Source organism: Phoxinus phoxinus (genome assembly GCF_949152265.1).
Source record: "Phoxinus phoxinus genome assembly, chromosome: 21".
Taxonomy (NCBI): Eukaryota; Metazoa; Chordata; class Actinopteri; order Cypriniformes; family Leuciscidae; genus Phoxinus; species Phoxinus phoxinus.
In genome coordinates this window covers 6,845,377-6,871,984 of record NC_136896.1, presented here as the reverse complement: position 1 = coordinate 6,871,984, position 26,608 = coordinate 6,845,377, and the positions used below count along the sequence as shown (strand labels likewise).

Here is a 26,608-nt window from a genome sequence, read left to right as displayed (position 1 = left end):
TCCTGTCTGAAAGACTATTTGTTCAGCGCTGAGGTTTCCTAAGTGCGCTTGAACGCTCAATCACGTGAACTGCGCCTGGTCAGAAAATACAGCGCGCTGCTCAGTTGTTCGCGCTCAGAGATGATGAGAGAAGACTCAGAGACCCTTTTCTTTACTTTTGTGTGCGTTTTATGAAAAGCAAGTAAGTTTTACTACTGTTGTATGTTTGTACTGCATTGTGACGAATGTTGTGAAAGTTATGTATGTTCGTGCAAACTAGTTTATTCGTTGAACTGCGTGACCAATTAGTTTAGTCATGATGCCAGAGCGTGCTGTAATATGCGACATGTTTCCTGTGTGCAATAATTAGCCCTCTATATGTCGATTTAGACCTTATTTGTGTTAGGTATTTAGAAATATGCCTCTGCGTTCGAGTGCAGTGCATTTACTGTATATTTGGTGCTACCTGTATCGAGTGTTATAGTGATACAGTGATATGCTGCATAGCCACTTAATGGTGCAGCAGTACAGATATTAAAGGGCATATAGTGACATGTTTGTTGCACTGTATTAACGTCAATTATTATTTTCTGTACTATACTGTTGTGAATGACAATAATGAGCATAGTTTAGTATTCCTTTATTTGTTTATTAATCAGTAATTATTACTATTGCATTATTTCTTTTTCTTTCTCTCTGTTTAGACCACATACACTTATTTATACAAACTTGTATATTGGCATCCTGATCCTGGAAATAAAGCTGATAAAGGATTCTCTGGCCGGAATCTTTCTGTAGTGCTCCCATCCTAAACGAACCACTAGTCCATATTTTACATTGGTCCTTCGAGCCGGATTAGGGTTCCCCCGACACTATGGAGTCAGTAACTGATGGTCAGCAGCAGGAGTCATTGGACCGACCCAAGAGAGACCCTCGTCCACCTGCGCATTTGGCCCAGTACGAAGTCACTTTTCTGCCCTCTCAACAGCCATTGGTCCAAGCCTCCTCTACCCCTGTAGGACAACCAGACCAGGCTCAGTCAACCAGAGCTAGGAGTTTGACAAGTTACCGGTCAGCTGCACATTCACAACGGTCCTCTCAGTCATCTTACGGACTCCATCTGTTACGAAGTACGTCTGATATACAAGAAGCTGCTTTAGAGGAGGAGATCAAAGGATTGGAGCTAGCTGACCTACAACAGGAAATAGAAGAGGAAAGGAAAGCTGACTTAGAAGCTGCAGCATTGGATGCACAAGCCAGAGAAGGACAGCGGCTACAAGAGGAAGCACATCTGGCTAAAGAGAGAATAGCTAAAGAAATGGGAAGACGCAGGCGCTTGAAGAAACTCGAGAAGGAGGTACACATTGCTAAGCTTGTAAAGACCTACCTGACAGGGACGAACGATGATTCCTTGTCTACGTCGTCAGCTCCCGCTACATTCTCCAAGCTACCTCTGCCATCACAATTGTCTCAAGAGCCACCTCTGGTACCATTGGTCCCTATGCAGCACCCACCTGTGCAACAGTCAAATCCAGTGCCAGTTCAGGTAGCACCTCTCTCCACTGTTCCTACTCAGACATTAGCACCACCTGCTAATCCCATCACGAGTGCCCAGAACAGTGTTCCTGTCAGTGCAGCACCGATTGCAGTACCAGTCTCTGTACTTCCATCTGCACCTGTCTCATTCGTCCCCGTCCTCTCCACGGACCATACCCAGGCAGGTGGAGCGTCACCGTTGGCAATGTCTTCTGTCACAACTAGTCTCCCGTCTCAGTACCTAGGGGCTCCAGCTACCAGTACAAGCTTCACAATGCCGCCACGACCAGTTACAGTGGCACTGCCACCTCCCACAGTGCAGTATGCTCACCACAGTATACCAAATGCAACACCAGTTCAGACGGCACCACCCTGGACCTACCTGGGTATGGAGACCCTGATTGCTACGTCTTACGGCATTCCCAAACCGACAATTCCCTTCTTCGAGAGTGGCAAAGAAAGTGATTTCGCACTTTTGAAGATGGCGCTCGACAACTTGATGAATAGTCACCCTCATCTCAGCGAGCACTATAAATATCAAGTTCTCCTGAGTCAGCTCAAGCTTCAGAGTGCTCTGCAGTTGGCCAAATCCTACATGTATGACCCCGCACCATATACAGCTGCATTGGGAGCTCTGCAAGACAAATATGGCCAGCCAAGACAACTTGTACAAAGTGAACTAGGAGCAATACTCAACGCCCCAGCCATTAAGTCAGGAGACGCAGAGGCATTCGACTCCTTCGCCCTCTCAGTCCAGTCGCTTGTCGGTATGCTACGCACTTTAGAGGGACCTGTTGGATACGAGCTCAGATGTGGTTCCCATGTTGACCGTCTCTTAAGCAAAATGTCTCCTTCCTACAGAGATGGATTTGTGGAATATTGTCTCGTTCGCGGCATCCTGCAGCCAGGTTCAGAGCTCACCTACTCCCTGCCTGACCTCGCTGCGTGGCTACAGATGAAGGCTCAAGCCAAGCGTCTAGCCAATCGGGCTACTCTTTTCTACAACTCTACAGGGCCTACCCTTCCAAAGAGAGATCAACGTAGTTCAAAGCCCAAAGATAAAACAGCGTCAGTCTTCCTCTGCTCTGGGGAGACAGCCGACAAGGAGACCTTTCATTCGAAGTCCTAAGCTTTCAAACTCAGTCCTTATTGTCCGTTCTGCAACAATAAGGAGCACTACCTTAACTCATGCCCTGACTTCAAGAAACTGTCTACTGCTGAGATTAAGAAGTGGATCCGGGAAGGTGACAGATGTTGGAAATGCGGCCGCGGCCACAAAGCTACAGCCTGTACGCTTAAACGCCCATGTAAGATTTGCAAAGAGAAGCACCTTACAGTCCTGCATGACGCCATCCAAGAGTCATCCCAGAAAGTGCTGATGATCAGTAATCCGAAGCCCATTGTCTACATTGAGCAGCCCAGAAGCCCTCAGAGAGTGTTGCTGAAGGTTGTCAAAGTGCTTCTGCATCATGGAGATCGCATTCTTGAGACATTTGCAGTGCTCGATGATGGTTCGGAGAGAACGATTATCCTCCCACAAGCTGTAGAGCAACTACAACTCTCTCAGCATCCAGAGACACTTCATCTGAGGACAGTCCAGCAAGAGGTGAAGGAACTGAAAGGTTCCTCAGTTAGTTTTCACGTATCCCCCATCTTCAAGCCAAACAAAAAGTTTTGGATTCAACATGCGTTCACTGCAGGCAGTCTGAGTTTATCTGAGCACACCTTTTTATTTTTTATTTAACCCTTATTTAACCAGGGAAATCCTTTGAGAACAAGTCTCTTTTGCGAAGGAGCCCTGGCCAAGAAAGCCGCAATAAAAGTTCCACATAAAATACAAATATAACAAATACAATGAACATACAAGACATAATACATTAATAGTACACTGAATCAACCAAAAAATGAATAAATAAAAATAAAAAAGACATCCCATTGTCACCATAGACTTATACTAATTTGGGAAGCAGGGACAGGTGCCCATTGTGCCTGCTTCCCGGTACTTTACTAGCCTCTTAAATTGACCAAAGGAGACCAAGTTATCAAGTTTTAATTCATTCTGTAGCAGATTCCACGCTGATGGGGCAGAAACTCTAAATGCTTGCTTCCCTAACTCTGTGCGAGCCCTAGGCACAACCAGGTGGAGATTATTATTAGACCGCAGAGAGCGAGTGCTGGCCTTGAAGGACATGAGCCTACATAAATAAGGGGGCAATGTCCCAATGATGGATTTATATATAAACAATCGCCACCGGGTTAGCCTGCGCTGAACAAGGGAGGGCCACTGGACTAGATTATACAGAGTGCAACAATGTGTAAAGGGTTTGCACCCTGTAATAAATCTCAGTGCACCATGATAAGCTGAATCCAGTTGGTGCAAATATTTGTTAGGGGCGTGCATATATAAAAAATCACCATAGTCCATAAGAGACAGGAAAGTAGCCTCGACCAATTTCTTCCTTGTTGCAAAAGAAAAGCAGGCCCTATTCCTAAAATAGAACCCTAGCTTTAACCTAAGTTTCCGGGCTAAATTTTGGATATGAGCCTTAAAAGTCAAATGGTCGTCAAGTAAAATCCCTAAGTACTTATACTCAGCCACACGCTCTATTAGATTTCCCTGCAGGGTAACAATGTTTGGAGGGATAGCTGTGGAGTTCCTGTTATTTGAGAACAGGACCATCTTAGTTTTATTTGCATTCAACACAAGCTTCAAGTCAGATAGCCAAGATTGTACAGTGTCAAAGGCATCCTGCAGGTACTGAAAGGTCTGGTGAAGGGTTTCTCCACAAGTATAAATGATTGTGTCATCAGCATAAAAATGAAACGGAGCATTGTGGACATGTGAACCGAGGTCATTTACATAAATGGTAAATAAAAGTGGGCCCAGCACTGATCCCTGAGGAACCCCTGATACAACTTGTAAAAAACCCGAAGAGATACCGTCAAAGGTGACACATTGAGTCCTATCTGAGAGATAATTTTCAAACCAACCCACTGCCTTCTCTGAAAGACCAATGTTGAGCAGTCTCTGTTTTAAAATACAATGGTTCACCGTATCAAAAGCTTTGGAAAGATCGATGAAAAGAGCTGCACACATCTTTTTGCTGTCCAGTGCCTCAATGATGTCATTCACAACCTTCAGTGAAGCAGAGATGGTACTATGTTCCTTTCGGAAACCCGACTGAAACTCTGAGAGAATATTATTAACACTCAAATATTCTTTCAATTGTTCACTTACTAGTCGTTCCAAGACCTTTGACAGCACAGACAAGTTGGAGATAGGCCTATAGTTGTTTAACAAGGTAGGATCTCCTCCCTTTAACAAGGGGAGGACATGGGCAGATTTCCAGATTGATGGCATAACATTCTGAACCAAAGACAAATTAAAAATATACATGAGCGGTTTAGCAATAAAATCTGCAGCAATTTTTAAAAAAATATGGCTCTAAACAATCTGGGCCAGCAGGCTTTTTGATGTCCAGTGACATTAGGGCTTTATGTACATCATCGATTGAAAACGGGGCAAAGTTAAAAGAAAAAGGCTGGCCAACACAACATCTTCCAGCAGCATTACCATCAGAAGGGGAGGTTTTCGGAGGTAGAGATTGGTCAAACAAAGAACCAGATGCAACAAAATGTTCATTAAAACATTCTAGCATCACCGGTCTGTCCGAGATAGTAATATTGTCCCTGATGATATGGGGAGGCAGTTCATTATGAGATTTAGTTAAAGAAATTGACTTGATAGATTTCCAAAAAGTCCTAGGGTTATTTAGATTGTCTGTAGTAGCCGCTAGATAATATTCAGATTTGGCATGTCGGACAGCTGCTGTGAACTGGTTTCGTAGTCGTCTGAAATGAATCCTATCGGCCTCCACCCCTGATTTCCTAGCCTTTGCCCAAGCCACATCCCTCTCATGAAGAAGTTTGCTAAGCTCTGTCGAAAACCAAGGGTTGTCTCGTCCCTTGACTCTAAACTTACGCAATGGAGCATGTTTATTAATAAGTTGCAAAAATCCATCATGAAAGTATTTCCAGGCTATTTCAACATCATCAATAAGCCTAATGCTGTCCCAATTAAAATAAAATAAATCATGTGTAAAGCCTTGTAAGGAGAAATGTTTCATATCACGTTTTTCAATGCATCGAGGCCTGGATTTTGGAATTTTGGCATTTCTAACTGCAGCAATCGTGCAATGATCACTGATGTCATTAGCAAACACACCAATTTCAGAAAATTTATGGGGAGTATTTGTCAATAGCAAGTCAATTAGAGTAGATTTCTCTGGGTGTTTTGGATTTGGGCGAGTAGGAGACTCAATTAATTGTGTAAGATTTAATTCACTGCAAAGACCCTTCAATCCGTCTGAAGCAGGTTTGAACCAATCCCAGTTCATATCGCCTGCTAGGATAATCTCACTGTACTGCAGCTGTGATAAAAGCTGTGACAGCGTCTGAAGGGTGTCAGCTACTGCAGAGGGTGGTCTGTAGCTTCCAACAACAGTGACAGTCATGCCTTTGTACACCTCAACATTTAGGGCCAGAAATTCAAGTTGTTTACTCACAGATATGGACAAAACTACATTGGCAATGAACTTGCTCTTTACATATATAGCCACGCCCCCAGCCTTACGTGGTCGGTCAGTTCTAAAAACATTGTATCCACTGACAGCAATGTCTTTGTCTGTGACTAATTTAGAGAGCCATGTTTCTGAAAGAATTATAATATCTGCATCGGTGGATTTTGCCCAAATACGTAAAGAATCAATTTTAGGGAGCATACTTCGCATATTCAAATGAGTGATACCCAAACCAGACCTGTTTTTAAAATCAGCCGGAGTATTGCAGATCTTAGAGTCAATATCAGCTGGGCCAGGATTTGGCTGCACATCACCACAGATAATTAACAACATAATAATCAAGCATCTCTGTTTCATAGTTGCACCAAGGCTCACAGCATTTTTAGTATGTAATGAGTTAAAAAACAACATAAGATCATTGTCAGATAAAACAGTGAAGCTTTTCAGAACAGCAAGGCACAAAGAACGGAGAAGGGGTTCAGAAGAGACACTATAGAGAGGCTGTAGTTTTTGCACAGGTAGCTCTGGCCTGGAGCAAGTCATACTGGGAACAAATGAGGGACCCCAAGCCTTCATTAGAGAGGTTTCATCAGAGACATTCATATGTCCGTGTCCCCAGAGCAAGACAAAACTCAGCAGAAAAAGTGTCATTTTCGGCACTGTAGAGTTGCAGCTTAAATTGGAGTGCAGATTTGCTTGGCAGATGACTGCGTGTGCAGGCAAAGAGAAGACTGGAGAGTTTGGTGGCTCAACAAACTAGCACAGGTGCGGGCAAAGGAGAAGTCTTACCAGTCGAAGCCAGATGAAGCAGCAATATGCGTACTATAGTTTACCATTAAGGCCAAGCAGGAAGCTTGTGGAAGACCATGCGGCGGGGAGACATGGGCAACATCAATAGCAAGGAGGTGCAAGCCAAACAGCAAGAGCAGCATGCAGTGAGGGTTAATTGATTAGCCAAGTCAGCGCAGGCAGGAGCAGCAGCAAACAATTCCAGCAAAACTTAGCAGACTTCTTGGTTGATTCAAGTTATAATATATTTAGTCAAAAAGCAAAACAAAAACAACAACAACAACAAAAAAAACGTCGGGCTCAGCAAACATTAGACAAACAAACACTGCTACACATGTGCGGCCATCTTGGATGTGGGACATCTCTCTCACACAACCTACCCAGTAGCAGCTCTCCAGAAGCGCTATGAGCATCTCAAAGGACTTCCTTTGACGCCTATCCACAGAGCTCAACCTCTGCTCCTCATTGGCTCTGATATGCATCAGCTTCTCACTCCTACACAGCCAGTCAGATCAGGCCCATCTGGCGGTCCTATAGCCATCTGCACAAGGCTAGGCTGGTCCTTGCAAGGTCCTTCTGACATCATGCCAGTCTCTTCTCACCAGTCTTCCTGTCTGCACATCGCCACCGAGTCGTCATATACTGAACTTCTCAGGAATGTGGAACGTCTTTGGCACATTGACACAGTCCCCTATGTCAGTGAGAAGACTGCAACGCGTTCTAAGCAAGACCAGCAGGCGCTCATCCTCTTACAGACAGCCTCCGAACGTGTATCTGTCGACGGTACCCAGCGCTACGCTACTCCACTGTTGCGTCGTCAGCCAGTCGTCCAACTCTGTGCTCAGCAAGATGCCGTGATGCCTAACCTACGCAGCACTGAGCGCCGGTTGGCCAAGGACACCGTTCGAGCAGCCTCATACTGCAAGGAGATGGATAAACTTGTTCAGTCTGGCTATGTCGCGGAAATCTTTACAGAAGAAGCAGCAAAGTCCACAGAGTCGTGGTATGTACCTCATCATATGGTGCACCACAATGGAAAGGACAGAGTAGTCTTTAACTGTTCCTTCTCCTTTAACGGTCTGTCCCTGAATGACCAACTCCTGCCGGGACCAACGCTCGGTCCGACCATGATTGGAGTCTTAATGCGGTTTCGATGTCATGCTGTGGCCATCAGCGGAGATATTAAGTCGATGTTCCACCAGATCCGCTTGTTGCCCAGTGATAAACCACTTCTACGATTCCTGTGGCGTGACATGCAGAGGACATCTGAACCACGCATATTCCAATGGGAGGTGTTACCATTCGGAACAACGTGCAGCCCCTGTTGTGCGGTCTTTGCCCTACAACAGCACGTCAGAGACCACGAACCACCAGATTCTCCTCTCATGCACATGATTGAGCACTCGTTCTATGTCGACAATTGCCTCCACAGTGTGAGTAAAGCTGAGTATGCCAAGGTTTTAGTCGATGATCTGCGAGCGCTTCTGAACAAGGGAGGTTTTGAGATCCGGCAATGGGCTAGTAACATGCCTGAAGTTGTAGCACATTTACCTCCTGAAGCGCAGTCGGCTAGCAGTGAGCTATGGCTATCCAAGGCCAGTGACAACCTCCATGAGCCCACGCTTGGACTCTGCTGGGATTGTTTGAACGACACCCTGAATTACAAACATCGCCATACTGAATCTTCAGACGCTACTCTTCGTAACGTCTACAGTGTCCTTGCCAAGCTTTACGACCCATTGGGCTACATAGTGCCATTCACCACAAGATGTAAAGTGCTTGTTCAGGACATGTGGAAGGCCAACATTGGCTGGGATGACAAGATCCAACCCGCTGATCTTCTGGAGAAATGGTCGAGTTGGGTGCAGGAAATTCCCACTTTGCAACATCTCAAGCTGCCTCGTCCCTATGCACCAGCCACTGCCGATACTGCTAACGCAACCCGTCACATCCACATTTTCTGTGATGCCTCGGAGCGCGCCTATGGATCAGTAGCCTACATGCAGACGACAGATGACAGTCAGAAAGTCTATGTCTCATTCGTGTTTGCCAGATCGAGAGTCGCGCCCCGTAAGCAACTGTCTATTCCGCGTCTTGAGCTCAGTGCCGCGCTTACAGGCGCACAGCTGGCTAGAGTGATCGAGACAGAGCTTGCAGTACTACCTGAGCACATCACTCTTTGGTCAGACTCCACAACTGTGCTGCACTGGATTAAATCAGAATCCTGCCGTTACAAAGTGTTCGTGGGAACACGCGTCGCAGAAATCCAGAACCTGACCAACCCTGTTCAATGGCGGTATGTTGACACTCTAAGTAATCCAGCTGATGATATAACCCGCGGACTCACTCTGCAAGAGATGGTACAGGATCATCGCTGGAACCAAGGTCCACATTTCCTCCATTTGTCTGAGAGGGAGTGGCCCAACTTGCCCTCATCTGAGGTAGAACTAGACACCACAGAGTTAAGGAAGTCTGCCTTCGTGGGAACTGTGTCTAGCATCATGCCCACACAACTTCCAGACCCCAGTAAGTTCTCCAACTGGAAAGAGCTTCTTAAGGAAACTGCTAGCTCCTTTCACGGGGCGGCTGATGCTAATTCTGCCAATTTTCTGCAAGCAGAGAAGCTGATGTTACAAAAGGCTCAAGAGGACTGCTTTGCTGAAGAATTGAGAGCTCTCAGAGCTGGACGTACTCTTCCTTCAGACAGTCGTCTTGCATCTCTGTCACCAGAATATGAAGGAGCCACGGAGCTACTCAAAGTCGGTGGCAGGTTAAGACATGCTGAAGGACTAGACCTGAATACTATCCACCCAGTTATCCTGGACCCAAGCCATCCAGTGACGAAGCTTATCATCAAGGAGTTTGATGAGTCACTACTGCACCCTGGGCCAGAACGAGTTCTTGCCGAGCTCAGACGCAGGTTTTGGATAATCCGTGGTAGAGAGGCCATTCGAAAGCATCAGCATTCATGTCTTGAGTGCCGACGATGGAGAGCAAAACCCGACGTACCGAAGATGGCAGATTACCCACCAGCTCGGCTACGACTCCATAAACCACCGTTCTATTCAACCGGAGTTGATTGCTTTGGACCTTTCCAAGTGAGGATCGGTCGCCGCACAGAAAAAAGGTGGGGCATTGTCTACAAATGCATGACAACTCGCTCGGTGCATCTGGATCTATTAGAAAGCCTTGATACAGATGCTTTCCTGCTGTCACTGAGAAGATTCATCTCTCGACGTGGCAGACCGTTCGAACTCCTCATGGACAATGGTACCAACTTTGTCGGTGGAGAGAGAGAGTTGCGTGAAGCCGTTGTTGCCATGGCACCTCAGTGGAGAGAGCAACTCGCTGAACAGCAGATATCCTTCCGATTCAATCCTCCAAGTGCGCCGCACTTTGGTGGCACATGGGAGAGGGAAGTGAAATCTATCAAGACTGCACTTCGCGTTGTCCTTAAAGATCAGACTGTACCTGAACCTGTCCTGATGACAATCCTAGTGGAGGTAGAGGGCATAATGAATGCGAAACCCTTAGGCTACTTGTCATCAGATGCCTCTGATCCAGACCCGGTCACGCCTAACCTCCTCCTCATGGGCCGTCACGACTCGTCGCTTCCTCAAGCAGTTTACGACCCCAGTGACCTCGGGAGAAGACGTTGGAGGCACAGCCAAGCCATCGCCGATCGCTTTTGGTCATCCTTCATCAGTCACTACCTACCAGGGCTACAAGAGCGCAGTAAGTGGAGGAAAGACGGTAAGGCACTCTCCATAGGCGACGTTGTTTTAATCGTGGATCCTCAGCTCCCCCGAGCATCATGGCCCGTAGGACGGATTACCCAGACTCATCCGGGAGCAGATGGACGCATACGGACTATCAGTGTTCAAGTGAAGGACCGTACCTACATTCGTCCAGTCGCCCGGCTCATCCTGCTCCCAGCTCTGGAGGACAAGGATGAAGAAGAGACCATCAAATAGACTTTCTCCTACTCTTTCAACTGCCATGCGGACAGTTGGGGGCGGCTTTGTCTGAAAGACTATTTGTTCAGCGCTGAGGTTTCCTAAGTGCGCTTGAACGCTCAATCACGTGAACTGCGCCTGGTCAGAAAATACAGCGCGCTGCTCAGTTGTTCGCGCTCAGAGATGATGAGAGAAGACTCAGAGACCCTTTTCTTTACTTTTGTGTGCGTTTTATGAAAAGCAAGTAAGTTTTACTACTGTTGTATGTTTGTACTGCATTGTGACGAATGTTGTGAAAGTTATGTATGTTCGTGCAAACTAGTTTATTCGTTGAACTGCGTGACCAATTAGTTTAGTCATGATGCCAGAGCGTGCTGTAATATGCGACATGTTTCCTGTGTGCAATAATTAGCCCTCTATATGTCGATTTAGACCTTATTTGTGTTAGGTATTTAGAAATATGCCTCTGCGTTCGAGTGCAGTGCATTTACTGTATATTTGGTGCTACCTGTATCGAGTGTTATAGTGATACAGTGATATGCTGCATAGCCACTTAATGGTGCAGCAGTACAGATATTAAAGGGCATATAGTGACATGTTTGTTGCACTGTATTAACGTCAATTATTATTTTCTGTACTATACTGTTGTGAATGACAATAATGAGCATAGTTTAGTATTCCTTTATTTGTTTATTAATCAGTAATTATTACTATTGCATTATTTCTTTTTCTTTCTCTCTGTTTAGACCACATACACTTATTTATACAAACTTGTATATTGGCATCCTGATCCTGGAAATAAAGCTGATAAAGGATTCTCTGGCCGGAATCTTTCTGTAGTGCTCCCATCCTAAACGAACCACTAGTCCATATTTTACACATCCATCTAGCAATGGCTAGCAACTACCCAGAACATTCTATCATCCACCAAGTAACACCCTAACAACCCATCCAGAACACTCTGGCATCCACCTAGTAATGGCCTAGCAACCACCCAGAACACTCTAGCATCCTCCTAATAATGCCCTAGCAACCACAATAATCACTCTAGCATTAACCTAGTAACTGCTTAGCTAGCACATTTTATCATCTACCTAGTAATGTCCTAGCAACCACCCAGAACACTCTAGCATCCACCAAGTAACACCCTAACAACCACCCAGAACACTTTAGCATCCACCTAGTAACAGCCTAGCAACCACCCAAAACATTCTATCATCCACCTAGTAACGGCCTAGCATCCACCCAGAACACTCTAGAATTCTACCAAATAAATCCCTTACAACCAGTTAGAACACTCTAGCATCCTAGTAACAGCCTAACAACAGCAAAACGTTCTGAAAACGTTCTGTGTTCACAATATATCTTTGCAGTCAAGTGTATGTGGGCCGCACCTGACTGAGACGCTGGGGTCATGTGTCACACCGCAGGCCATGGTGGCTTTTGTTCCTTTGATGACGCTCTGATCCTGAGGAGCATTAGTGATGCGTGTACGTGCTGTAATGTGGAACCAAGTAAATGCACATCAGTATATGCACAGGTGTATGACACAAACATGCAAACACACTTGAACATGGTCGTCATCAAGTAAAAAGATAGCCTCTGATCTATACACACAAACACACTCACCCCAGACCACGAGGTCGGCCGAGGCCTCGTCTATGCCACGGGAGTTGCTGGCCATGCAGGTGTAGGTGCCGGCGTCTGATATGTGGGAGGGGCTTATGAGCAAACTTCCTGATTCCAGGAGAGTGAACCGGGGTAGCTGAACCGAACCGCTGGCCAGCACTCGTTCTCCTGCAGAGGTCACACACATACCCAGGCAAAAATACATGTTATAAAATAGCCAAAATCAAATGGTATCCGCACATCATTGGGCATCTGCTGTATATTAACAAACCAAGTTGCATGATGAACATAGGGGTGTGCCGGTTTCAGAATTGGTGATGACGGTTATGATGTGAGTCAAATGTGACGGTTCGTAACATAACCGTCGGGTTTTTTTTTTAATCCTTTAAAAAAAAAAAAGCAATGAACATGCTTTGTTTTAAATAAATCACACACACTAAACAAATCCTTTTAAAAACGTAGGCTGCTTAAATTATATAAGAGCTGCATAAAAATGAATGAGTAGGCCTAAATTACAAATGATAAAATCTACATTTATCAAAGAAAAAAAAAGTCGAGCAACGATTGTTGTGATAATACCTTAATTAAACTAACTAAATACAGGAAACAAAAAAAGTGCAATGACATTTTAAATTCCTAATCTTTTTCGACTTCAAAGTTCCGTGACAGGAACACCAACATGTTCACTTTACTCGGTTTTAGTGACGATCTGACAGGGGTGGCTATGTTACCCGCAGTGCTAAAAACTCGCTCTGATGCTGTGCTTGTAGCACAAATACACATGTATTTACGTGCCAATTTTGCTAAGAGCGGATAGCGTGTGTCTCCCCACCATGCTAGTGGATTAGCCGTAGAGTCAATTGGTTCTTCTTGGAGATAGCGGGTTAACTCCGTGTCAGCGCGCGCTCTGATCGAAAGGGGCAGATATTTCAGACCTCCGTTTATTAGGGAGATCTCCAAGATTTCTCAAAGCCGCACCCGTCTAGAAAGGATGTAGCAAAGATATTTAATGCTAATGCATGAGGCATAGGCATAGTTTCATTCATTTACGATGAGATGCGCTCTAGTTCACAACGCAATGCAAGTGAACGCGGCGCGCCGGCTCCTCCATGTCACGGTTATTATATTGTCTGCTATATTATTAAATACATGCAATTGGTTGATGAAACATTTATTAAAATTAAGGTACAATTTGTACAAAACGAAATTCGCTTTAAGGAAAGGCTTACAAAGCAAAATTTATATGAAGTGGTAAAAAACATTTCTGACGATTTACAAAACAAAACTTCATTAAGTGGTAAAAACCATGTCTCCCGATGTATTGCGCATATTATGATCCTATCTAAAAATGTAAAATGTTTTTTTTTTTTTTTTTATGTTTGTAAAAAATATTTTAATAACACGGTTTTGGCGGTTATAGAGTTCTAATGACGGTGTTTAACTATAACCGTCGGTCTCACGGTTATATACTAACCGTCACACCCCTAGATGAACATAAAGCCTATAGTGAAAATATAAGGAATTATTTACATTTTTAAAAATTATATTAAGAAGAATAATCATTTGATTTTCATTTTAATAAAAAAGTTAAAAATAATTGTATTTTAATTTGAATAAAAATGGTGAAATTATTTTTTTACCAAAAAAAATAATCAGTCAAAAGATCAGCACACGGAAATTGGCCAAAAAGCTCAAGATTTTATTGTCCAGAGGCCACAAATAAAGTGCAAAAGGTGTGCAAAACTTTTTCGGGTTTCCATTCTCTTAAAAAATTTAAAAAATATATTTTAATATATATTTTTTAAATATAATATAATATAATACATATTATATTATATTATACTGTACAGTATTTTATTGTATTGTATTATATTATATATATATATATATATATATATATATATATATATATATATATATATATATATATATATATATATATATATAATGCTGTTAGTTTGAAGGTTATCAAAACCCGAATACAGATCTGGATTAAGCAGCAGATCTATGGATTTGTTATCAACAAAACTGAAAGAATGCACAGACACTTTATATTTTATTGCTGAAGTATTTACCCTCATGTCGTTCTAAACCCATATGACTTTATTTGATTTGTGTGAACACAAATGGGGAATTATACTGGTTGTTTCTTTCCATGCAATTAGTCCCCATGGGAACTGAAGGTTTCAAGCCTCAGAAAGGACACAAAAGCAAAACAAAAGTCAATATGACTCTATACTCTAAATCTTTTGAAGTCATATGGTAGTTTTGTCTGAGAATTTGAATGAAATTTAAGTCGTCATGCACCTGTAATCATTCCTTTTCTTTCCATTCAAGATTTGACTTGAATGATTGAGACATAAGTCTTTCATTAAACCATGGCAAAAGTCTTAAATTTGGGTATGCAACTCACACAAAGCTTTTGTATTGTCTCAGAGGACTTGGAATAAAGTGTGACGGTCATATAGACTACATTTTATGCTGATTTTGCACAAGCTTGACAGCCTTGGTTCCCATTCATTATAATTGCACGGACAAGAGGGACCAAAATAATTCTTTAAAACTTCCATTGTGTTCCACAGAAAAAGTCATATGTGTTTGAAACAACAGAAGGATGAGCAAACAATGACAGAACTTTAATTTTTGGGTGAACTAATCATTCAAAGCCACAAGCAGGCTTGTTTGTTACCTTTCCTTCTGCTCCGGCATAAATGTAAAGCACGGTTCTGGGGACAGACATGCTCCTCTAATTTGCCCGTCTTTCATACAATTGTTTCCATGCAGAATCATAATTTTGTGGCAACCAATATCTTACATTCAGATGGTTCTGGTTAAAGATGTATTTGTAGCTTCTACAATGATTTTTAATGAGTGGTTTGGCTATTCAAGAAAGTTGTTGCTACGATGCTTACGAGTGTTTTAGTCACTCTGCTCACTATAAAACTACATTTACATAATTGTAGCCTGTGTCAAATCACACAATAATTTTCTTGTCTGATGACATCTGCACATTTAAAAACGTGATGGCGGCATTGCAGCAAAATAGTGCAATAAAGTGGCGAAAAATATAACAAAGGAACAGAGAGGCACTGAGGTGAAGTGCAGCCTGGGAACTGACACTTTGTAGTTGTTCTTTGGAAACGCGTGAGTGTAGACATTGAGGGATGTGTTCTTCACCTTTCTGCCAGGTGATGGCAGGACGGGGCGCTCCTGAGGTCTCACAGTGCAGGATAACTGACATGCCGTCAATCACAGTGCTGTCGGAAGGCCCTGCCGTGATGTTCGGCGCTATACCTGTGAGAGGAGCACACCGACTGCATGAGAAACAAAGACGTACCACGTTCAAACGCTTCCTCGCATTCGTACGCGCTGGGAAAAATCACACAAAACTCGATTCGCGCGGATCTAAGCGTGGCTTAGATACCAAACAAGTAAAGAAAACAACGGAATGAAAGCAGGTACGAAACGGAAAGTTGAACAACAGAAGAACAGCGATTCATTGGGAAATGTAGACAGGTGGGCGAACAAACAGTTCCTTACCATTTCCACACAGACTGGTTGATAAGGGAAAGGGAAAGCTAATACTTAACCCAAAAATGTACTTAACCCCATGTCATTCATAACCTGTGACTTACTAGTGACTTAGATGATAGCTTGTTTTTGTTCAAACAAAGTCAATGGGGTCCAAAACAACATTTTTTCATCGTTTGTTCTCCACATGAGAAAGCAAGCCATACTGGTTTGAAATGACATAAATGTGAGGTAAATGACGACAGGATATTCATTTTGGATAAACAATCTCTTTAACTTCGGCACCGCCCATCCATACCCAATATCTGTGTTCATTGTAAGCTGAGGTAAATATCAGCTAGATTTGGTGTTTAGCATTTTAGCGAGCTCTATGTGTCTCTGAGCGGCAAGATAAGCTCAGTCAGTCCTCTATAAAAGCCCTCTTTATCTCTCCCCGTCTCTCTTTCGGTCTCTCTCTCTCGCTAACTCTTCCTCACAACAGGGTATTAATCACAGCCTTAGCGCAGCGACAGAAAAGCACATCAGCGGCACAAGAGAGAATGAAGACTGGAAGAAAGAAAAGCATTGTTGGTATGGCATTCAAAGCCTTTCTGATTGCGAGAGAAAGAGACAGACGGAGAGAGAAGCAGAGGAAATAAATGTCCACATGTATTTGTGCGTCAGTGTATGAGAGGCAGAAAGAGGAAAGGTGTAATCCAGAGAGAGGGGCGTATGGATGAACTCACTCGTAACTGCGAGGTAGGTGTTGGTCTGCACCTCTCCGGCCTGGTTGCGGGCGAAGCATTGGAACATTCCGGTGTCGTCAGGCAGAAGGCCGTTGACCTGGAGACTACCCCCTGCCAGCACTCTGTAGCGCGGGGTCTTCACGGGGCTTATGGGTACTGCGTCCTTATACCACACGATGTCAGGCTGAGGGACACCTGAGATGAATGATTAAATACGAAAAAAGTTATTACTGTAATATATATAAATGGAATAAAATATTTAAAAAAAATATTAAAATATATTGAATATAATATTTATTATTATAAATAAGCATTACAATGTATTATTTTTATTCTAATTATATAAAATGTAATAATTTAATTAATAAAAATATATATGATGTAATAACACATGTAAAAGTGTAATATATATACATATACACACACACACACAATGTATATTATAAAATTACATTGACATTGAGATATTTTTCTGCTGTAGATATTACGAAATGAAAACAATGAATGAATATCTCTGTTTTAAAATAATTAATCATTCATTCTAGACTGATTGTGGTTATTTTGTAGGGAAGTGCATCTGCATTGAAAATAATAAACCAATTACACTCATGGGTAAATACAACAGAACAAAGAAATGAAACAGTGATATATGTTTTTCAGGTAAGTCTAACAATAAGCTACCGGTACAGAAATTCAAAAATCAAATGTAAAATAACACTGCATAAATTAAATATAATGAATGTTTGTCAAAGCTACAGAATAGATTTTCTCTTAGTATTTTGTTTTAATTAAGATTATCAGGAATACTGGACTGCCTTCACTTCATGACCGAATGCAATGATGGTTTAAAATAGCTTGAATGTTTAAACTGACAGGACCTAAAACATGTGCATATGATAAACCTTCGCTCTATGATGTTTAAAGTTTGCAGTTAATCTGAGAATCACGTGCAAGAATCACGTGGTGCCAGACACACATCTATATATATATTTATTAATCAATTTTTTTTAACTATCTGCAATTCAAACTACTTTATTGACTAGCTCCGCCCACAGCAGAGTCCCATGGATCGAAAATCATGTTTGATGCAGCTGTATATTAAACCTCATGTTCTGATTGGCTGTGGGTGCTTTGTGCAGCATGTTCGCTGTCAGTAAGGAGAGAAAAATGACTCGGCGCTGGGAAAACCTCATTAGGATGAGATGTCAGGTGTCTCACCTCTGGCCTGGCAGGGAATGTCCACCACTTTCTCCATCTCAGCTGTGATGTGTTTCTCTGGTTCCTTCACAAACTGAGGTGGTTCTGCGGAGGAGAGAGAGAGGGAGAAGAGGGTTGTGACCTCCACATGTGCACTTCAAGATAAAAACACCACAGACAAACGGCACAGGAAGCAAGATTGAATCCTTTCAAATAAATAGGACTGTAGTTGGATTTTTGAGAACATCCTGTTCAGGCTTCTTGGTTTTACTCTAATGGCAGAACATTGCAATAGATACAGATATAGAAAAATGGCCTAAAATGAGACATACATTGTAAATAGTGACAAGTTGTATTTCAAATTTCTATTCGCCTTAATAAAAGTATTGTCAATTGTGATTGTGACTACATGTCACATGTACTATATGTGTCACTTTTATTCAAAGCAGCTTATATATAGTATAGCTACAATATATACTGTTCAAAAGTTTGGGGTAACATTGTAAGTTGTAACATTGTTTGGTAACACTTTAGAATACGGTTCCATCATTAATAAACTACACAGGTACAAAGGAGTAATGCATTATTAACACTCTAGTAAATACTAACTAATAAATGCAGTAGCACCTCACTGCAGTACATGAGATCCAGGGGGCGGAGTTGGATCCAGATCTAAGGGGTGGAGATTGGTAGGTTTAGGGGTGGGTTTAGGGATCAGGGGGTGGAGATTGGTAGGTTTAGGGGTAGGTTTAGGGATCAGGGGGTGGCAATGGGTAGGTTTAAGTATGGTCGGGGGAGTTGGATGGATCTGGATCCAACTCCTCCCCCTGGATTTCGTGTTCTGCAGTGAATTGAGACCATCTCAATAAATGGAGCAATTCCAAGAGAGTCCTTGCACCATTGGTGCTCATGTCCTAACAAGAAACTCTCATTTAACAAATTAGTACGTATTAGCAATGAAAGGTTGTACATGCTCATTAGCTTCAACATGTCCGCTGGTGCAATATTCCGCGAATATTGGTTTTTTTTTGTTACTGAATTTAAGTTGACTCAGCACACTGATTATAATGAACTGAATATTAGTAAAATGGCCAAAATTTTATTTGACAAGATTTTTTGAAGAAAAGTATTTTTGTGTATATCAGCACTTTCGTATTCATTGGCCTGCATGCACTACGATGTTATGCAGAGGGTAGCCAATCAAAACAGAGGGCATTTGAATCATAGTCTTAAAGGTACAATAGCAAAAACAGCTTGTTTTGATTGTTAAGGTTAGAAAGAGGATAAAACAAAGGGTTAGAAAGAAGATAAGCTGTTTTTGGTGCAAGAGACCTTGACTAACAACAGAAGTGGACTTTAGGGTGTGGGGTGTACATGTTTATTACCGAGCACATGCAGGTACGCTCCAGCGCTGACAGAGGGAACACTACTGCTACGGAGGACAGCTTCACACTCGTAGAATCCAGAGTCACTGACCACCGGACTCAACACCGTCAGTCTACGGTTAAAATCACTCAGTCCACTCCTCACCGGAACACCGTCCTTCTTCCAACTGATGCTCAGCTTTATTAATGGCCTGATAGAGAATTAAAACGGGAGGGAGAGAGTCAGGAAGGGTAACTGTCAAGTCAACCATTAACACTTTGGCTTGTCCTATTAATACAGTTAAATAAATGTTTTGCACTATCAAAGCAAAATCTGTGACATTCTGTTGACTATCCCATGAAAACACTTTTGACTAGTCCCTCAAATTGAAAAATAAAATAAAAGATGTTATTACAATAGAGCATTTACCTTGAAATTCTATGGGCTAAGACATCTTCACACACTTAAAACACACATTTCTATGAAAGTAGAGCCACAGGATTTCAACAGTATGTGTCCAAAATTATAATCCACTCATGCCATGACCATTTAAAGACTGTAAACATTGTAACTTCTATACACATACAGATAGTGAAAGAGAGTTTACATATTTACATCATTGAAAATGCAACATTTTGTCGACCTAAAGACACAACAATAACTTTCTTAATCATTTGTTTTAATTCCTTTTAAACTTTCATCGACAATTTCATTAAAATAAGTTAATGAAAAAAACACATTTTCCCGAAAATAATATGGTAGCAACATTGATTGAAAGATTGAAAATATATTTACAGTAAAAATGCATATGAAATAATGCTCAAATCTGTTTTGTTTTTTACTTTTACAAAATAGTAAAAACCACCTGAAAAATTCCGTAATGAGAAAGCTGTGTGTAGAATCAGAGTTCATCACAAGTAGTTTTTTCACAGCCGAGTTAAAAGCTATTATATAAGGCGAACAGTGTCATACATACAAACACAAAACACCATCATGGTAACTCTAAAATAAGGGAAAAAAACATTTATTTAACAACATAAGATGTAACATAAAATCCTAATGTATGTAACCGATAAAACGAAATTAAGTTTAAAGTTATTTAAATGAAAAACCATTAAAAGTGAAGTGTCGGTTAATTCAAGGAATGTCAATTTACGGGTTTTCACTGTAAATTATAATATGACCTGTTCTTTTTCACTTCCAAAAACGGTACATTTAAGAGTAATTTACTATAATATTACATGAAATGCCTAATTAGGTCTATTACAGTTTTTCACCGTATAGAATAAGGGAACTTACCGTTTAACCACTTAACAATAGAGTCTGAGAGGCTACTTCACAAGAAATAATTACACAAAAGTGTTGAGAAAAGAATAAAAATGATCACAGACTTCAACCCAATGCCCGTCTTGTAATTAAAATCAATTTCCTTTCATTCAAACTATGAAGGAATCAGAGGTCGTCACCTAGCATTGGCCACACACTCCATCGTGACCTCAGAGGTGCCGGAGATGACGCTGGTGTTCCTCGGCGGAATCACAATGGTGGGAGCGATGGGGTCTGCAGGACCACCAACATCTACAGCAGAGGAGAAATGTGTGTTATGACACACGAGTAAAAGACATTATCGAGTGAGTGTTTTTAATAGAACTCTGATCTGTCATCTTCAGGTGTGAGTGTGTCCAGATGTAGGAAGTGCCAGCCGATGTATTGTACGTGTTACAGCAAGTGTGACAGGCTTGTGTTTGGAACAGGAACCTATATCTCAGCTCTTCTGGCAGATACGCTTGTGAGTGGGAGAGCGTGTGTGTGTGTGTGTGTGTGTGTGTGTGTGTGTGCGCGGAGTTCTGTCAGAGACAGTCTTCTGTAAAGCACTGATACTCAACTACAGCTTCTGGGAAGGACTGTCCTCTAGACACACACATACACACACAACCCACACCCCCACTATCTCTAATCTGTTGCCGCACCATTCTTTAGTTCCTCCTGTATTTGACTCAAAAATATCATATCCTGGTTTGCAGAGAGAATCTGATACACCAAAACTCTTACAAAGTACAATCCATAACTGTCAATATTCTCGCTCTGGAATTTCGGAGAAGCTGTGAGAGTAAAAAAACAAAGCGCTGTCACCGAAGACAAATATGTATTTGTCTATAGCCAGTTGTTCACAGATTTATATGTTCATATAAACCGGCATGTTATCTAAAATGGAAAGCCAAGACTCATGGAGCGGATAGACAAAAGTGTTGTATTTACTTTCATTTTTTTCACATAAGAACGAGGAAGATTGAGAACAGAAGCATGCATAGATATTTTATCTTTCACTGTATAAAAAGGGTCAGGTTTAGAAATTACACATGGTAAAAAAAGTTTTAAAAAAAATATACATATATGGTATTGCCCAGACTTTACCTATCCATGCATCTGTAATATAAGCATTTATGGTAATATAATTATATGTAATAATTATAATTAGCTTAATTTTATTCTATAGAAGAAAGTTCAAATGTAACCTTGTGCATGTGTGTGTCCAAATTTCTACAGACTTACTTTCTACAGACAGCGTTATGGGCTGGCCGGTCTTGTTTTCTCCGTTCTTGTCATTTACGGCTTGCACGTAGTATCTTCCAGCATCTGGAGCCACAGTGGACAGGATGACCAGCGTATTGTCCAGAGTAATGGCTCTGTGAGAAAACAACAAGCAGAATCACGGTCAGAAATCTGCAGCTGTCAGACATCACACTCAAGCAGTGATTTATAACACTGCATCGGTAATATCACCGCAAACTACACACCAAATGTTCAGTGCCGCGCTTGAAAAGCTGATATTTACATGGAAATTTCCCGACGGATGTTTCAGAGCCACTGCGGAGTGCTAATCCACTGCCATCTCGTTATGCCTATTCATTTACACAAAGACAAATGTCTTAAAAAACATGACAGAATTCTGATTGTTTCTTTTTTGGATGTTGTTGTTTTTCATATTCATTGACACTGACTCATTCTGATGAACAAAGAAACTTAATTTCTCCATCTGTCATTTACCCTCCAGATTAAAAAACCCATAAGATAACTTTGCTCCATAAATATCACATAAACTACTTCATGGCGTCAGGGACATGCAACAGCTGCTGTGATGGAAGACATTTTTCCAGAAAAACTGAAATATTATTACCCTTATCTTCCATCTTTTTCATCCTATCATTAAGCCCTTGAAAAGTTCAAGTACTTTGAAATATACGTGCTAAATAAATACTTAAACAGGTGGTTGAGTATTATTTCACTTTTCTAACTTTAGTTCGTATGAAATGTTCCTGTTTGAGCATAAACAACATCTGCAAAGTTACAAAGCAAACGAAGATATTTGCTTTTAAAGAAAAGGACTACAACACACGGCTGGTAGGGACTACACGACATTCCTCACGGGTTAGTGACATCACCAACCCTAAAATGTATAAACCCCGGGAACACGCAGTCCATGGCATGTTGAGAAGAGGAAAAGTTGTTGTATAAGAGCACATTTGTGAGTCAGCTCTAACTTTAGTATCCATCTTTTCACATGCAATAGAAAGTCACTCTGTGAGCATCTCACAACTGTTCCTATACGAGCGATTATAGATTACCATGACAGAATATGCTAATTGAAGATAGTTAACTCCACATCAGCAACATACATTCATCAACTAACCATTCAGAGACGTCCTGTTGCATTCTACATGTTGTCACTTCTTCTTGAGTCTCTTTATCTTTGTCTGATTCCATTTTAACATTAAAGGCAGAACAGTTTCTGTCATGTTAGTGTGTCTGCGTAATCGCAGCTGCTAACACACATGAGCTCTTGAAACCCCGCCCACTGTGCAGCTTATTTGCATTTAAAGGGCCAGGCACAAAATGGTGCGTTTTTGCAAACCCTCAAAAGGTGACAACTTTAACATGCTATATAAAAATATCTGTGGGGTATGTTGTGCTAAAACTTCACACACACACTCTGGGGACATGATATATTTTTTTGTACATCTTGTGAAATGGGCATTTTACCACCCCTTTAACAAGAATAGGACATTTAATGGGAATCTGAAATGTCATATATACCGGTATAATATAGTTTTTTGTTTTGTTTTTGTTATCTATAATAGTTCTGGTTTCCATTAAGTATTCCCTTGGTTAGCATAAAAGACTTCTTTCAAAAACGGTAAGAAAGTATTTCAAACAGTGTGTAGACGTGTATGTACTGTATGTGTATAGCAAATTAACAAAACCTTTTACCCTTTAGTAAACTTAATTTAAAATACCTTTGAAATAAAACAACTTGTTTTACATATGTAACCATAGTTTCTCATCTTTTGCAGTACGTTCATGCATCCCACTTTGAATAAGCAGCCCTCTCCACTGGTGTCCACTGGGCCGAGTCCTGACACTTACCCCATGGAGTCCCAATTACTGTGCCTCCTTTGTTTACAATCAATGTTTTCTCATTATGACTATGTGCTGGACAATTGAGGAAGAATTGTTGGTTCTGCGTGGTTGCCCTCGACCCGTCTCACACACCCACCGTCTCTCTGAACTGGCACCCCTGCCCGAGTCCTCCGGGGTCTGAATGCTAATAGGAATCTGTCCATCTCACAGCAGGAATACCAAACGTGTGCCGGAGCCTCAGTGCCGCTATCGCACAAGGCTGCAGATACTGATAAAGTCAGCATATTCTGAGGCAAAACTGACAGAACTTTAACTTATCTTTCTTTCTCTCTTGGCTTTACTACTCAAACAATTGATAGGCTTGTAATTATACTGTATATTCTTATACTACACCCTTAAATCTATTGGGTCTGTATAGATAAACCTTAGCAAACAACATGCGATAACTTTGACATAACTAAGTTTTAAGTTACTATACTTTGGAGTGCCCTTCACTAGACACCATATCTTCCTTATATTGTAATCTACTTCAACCTGGAGTTCTGGAGTATTGGTTAAAAATAAATATGGTTTATTTTATTTTTCCATTTTATCCTTTCCATCAAACTGTTGTAGACGGTGGTGGAACTGCCAAAAACAACCATTTCTTCAGGTTCAAACCTCTATCGATCCATGAGTTTTCTGAGGCCACCATGTAGTTGAGGTCAACAAGAAACAGCATTTGCAAGTAGAATGAATCATTTACAACAATTTCAGGGAAATGGAAATGTTGATTTTTAAATGTAGTGTAAGCTTATGTTAATGTTTCAACACTATTAACGCAACTCAATCAGGCCATGCTTCTTTTTTGCGCATACATTGGTCGTGGATTATTTAAAATGAGGAATATTGCCAGGTGTACGTTCCTAGAATAAATCTCAAGACAACAATCTTGAGTTTTTTTTTTGAGTTCCAGCGAGTTCAGAAACAGTGGCACGGATAGAGAATAACTTCCTTTGACTTTGTGACTAAAGTGACTTTGTGCTTTGTAACTTTGCAGACCTTTTTCATGCCCAAAGAGCAACATTACACACTAAAGAAAGATAATACTGTGTGTATGTAGGACCATTTTCATGTTCTGAACAAACTGTTTTTATTTCAGTATTTATTTTAATTTTAGTTGAAGTAATTTTATTGAATGTATCTTATTTATAATTTTACTCCAACTTTTTAAGTTAAAAAATATATTTCTTTTTAAATTGTTTAACAATAACAACCATAAAACACATTGAGCTGTGGTGCTCATGAGGCCGACATGAGTTTAAGTCCAGTCTGCCTCATGTCTACATGAAGTTTTCTCATCGTTTATTAACCGTTCTCTACTTTCCTTCCAATAAAAGCTGTAATGATGGCAATACAAACAGCCAAATAACATACAATGTGTGCAGAGAGAGTTGCAGCTTTTAGCAAGCCAAATCATCAACAAAACAACTCGAATACAAATATTCATGAGTATCTGCACATTTAAAAAAAAAAAAAAAACGATTTAGTCCTAAAGCCCTGATTACAGCAATCCAAACACTTCAATAAAGATAAAACACATAACATATTGAAATGACTGATTACTGCGTTTACTGGATTGATAAGCGATATTACGCTAAGGATTCCAACAGCACAGTTTGGTTTATTAAAAAGCAAAAAGCCTCATCCCATTCCTACACGGCGCCCGCAGATAAACCTTAACAACAGCACGATAAAGACATTATGCTCTAGCGCAGCTGGCTGTCACAGGATATTACATCAACCTCCTGAAATGATTAATGACTGCTGTATGATTAGAGCAGCTCAACATAGAGGGATGACATAAGAGCGGATGATTGATTTTAATATCTCCTCGTGCACACACTTGGTCTCAAATTTCTCCCGTTTTCGGCCCACTATGCATCGTTCCAGACGGATAAGGGGCCGGTTAATAAGGGCGAGCGGCTGTGGTGTGATGATCTGTAGTGAATATTTCACTCTGCCTGCATGGTCCTGGTGCGCCAGGTGTCAGGAAGAGAGCCACACTGCTGCTGAATTATGGATTGAAGTGAGCGGCCCAAGACTGCAAATTAATCTCAGGTGATTCCCTAAACCTGAGCATATAAAACGAGAATAAAGACACAGCTAGCAGACCGAGCAACTAATGAGGCAGTGAAGAACACACACACACACATTTATATGCACAATGCACATACAGTACATTGTTATTTCCCTATTGCTTCACATTCACACATATTCTCTCTCTCTCTCTCTCTCTCTCTCTCTCTCTCTCTCTCTCTCTCTCTCTCTCTCTCTCTCTCTCTCTCTCTCTCTCTCACACACACACACACACGCACGCACTAATATATGCATATAATATAATATCTACACGCAAGCACCAAATTCCTGACTGACAGTGCACACATGATAAAGGTCATGCATAAACATTATCGTACATGTCCCACAAAACTCATAAATATTGCACATATACATATTTCTGAAAGGCACAGATGAATATAAAATAAGATGAAGCCTATGAACCCGTTTTATGTGGTGGCAACATATGATGGCAATTACTATAAAACTTATATATTTATAAATGCCAAAGGACATGTAGCCTAACCCAGACACACAAGGAATTCTGACATAAAATAGTAAAAATATTCAATAACCCCTAATGAAGCGTGCATATACAGTGAATGGTGACAAAATAAACCGGAATGGTGCTTTTCTTTTCTTTTTCTATTTTTTGGGGGGGATTTCAACAAACATAATTATGCTATGGACAAGAATGATAAATCAAATCATACACGTGGCTTATTAACATTCCTTTACTCTTCTGATTGATTCCATGATATCAGAACATCATATAGACAGTATGCAATTAAACTGTTGCGCTTTT

General features: G+C 41.2%; 1 protein-coding gene across 4 annotated transcripts in view; it reads right to left on the bottom strand.

Moving 5' to 3' along the window:
- Nucleotides 1-26,608, bottom strand: part of sdk2b (sidekick cell adhesion molecule 2b) — a 288,773-nt gene that overhangs the window by 44,715 nt on the left and 217,450 nt on the right. For all 4 annotated transcript variants that reach the window (XM_079595113.1, XM_079595111.1, XM_079595112.1 and 1 more), the window contains exons 5-12: nucleotides 21,841-21,974; nucleotides 20,754-20,865; nucleotides 19,308-19,498; nucleotides 17,944-18,027; nucleotides 16,726-16,920; nucleotides 15,647-15,763; nucleotides 12,470-12,637; nucleotides 12,235-12,337 (exon numbers count right to left, since the gene is read on the bottom strand). In XM_079595113.1, the coding sequence (XP_079451239.1) occupies nucleotides 12,235-12,337; nucleotides 12,470-12,637; nucleotides 15,647-15,763; nucleotides 16,726-16,920; nucleotides 17,944-18,027; nucleotides 19,308-19,498; nucleotides 20,754-20,865; nucleotides 21,841-21,974 (1,104 nt within the window). The remainder of the gene's footprint in view (nucleotides 1-12,234; nucleotides 12,338-12,469; nucleotides 12,638-15,646; nucleotides 15,764-16,725; nucleotides 16,921-17,943; nucleotides 18,028-19,307; nucleotides 19,499-20,753; nucleotides 20,866-21,840; nucleotides 21,975-26,608) is intronic.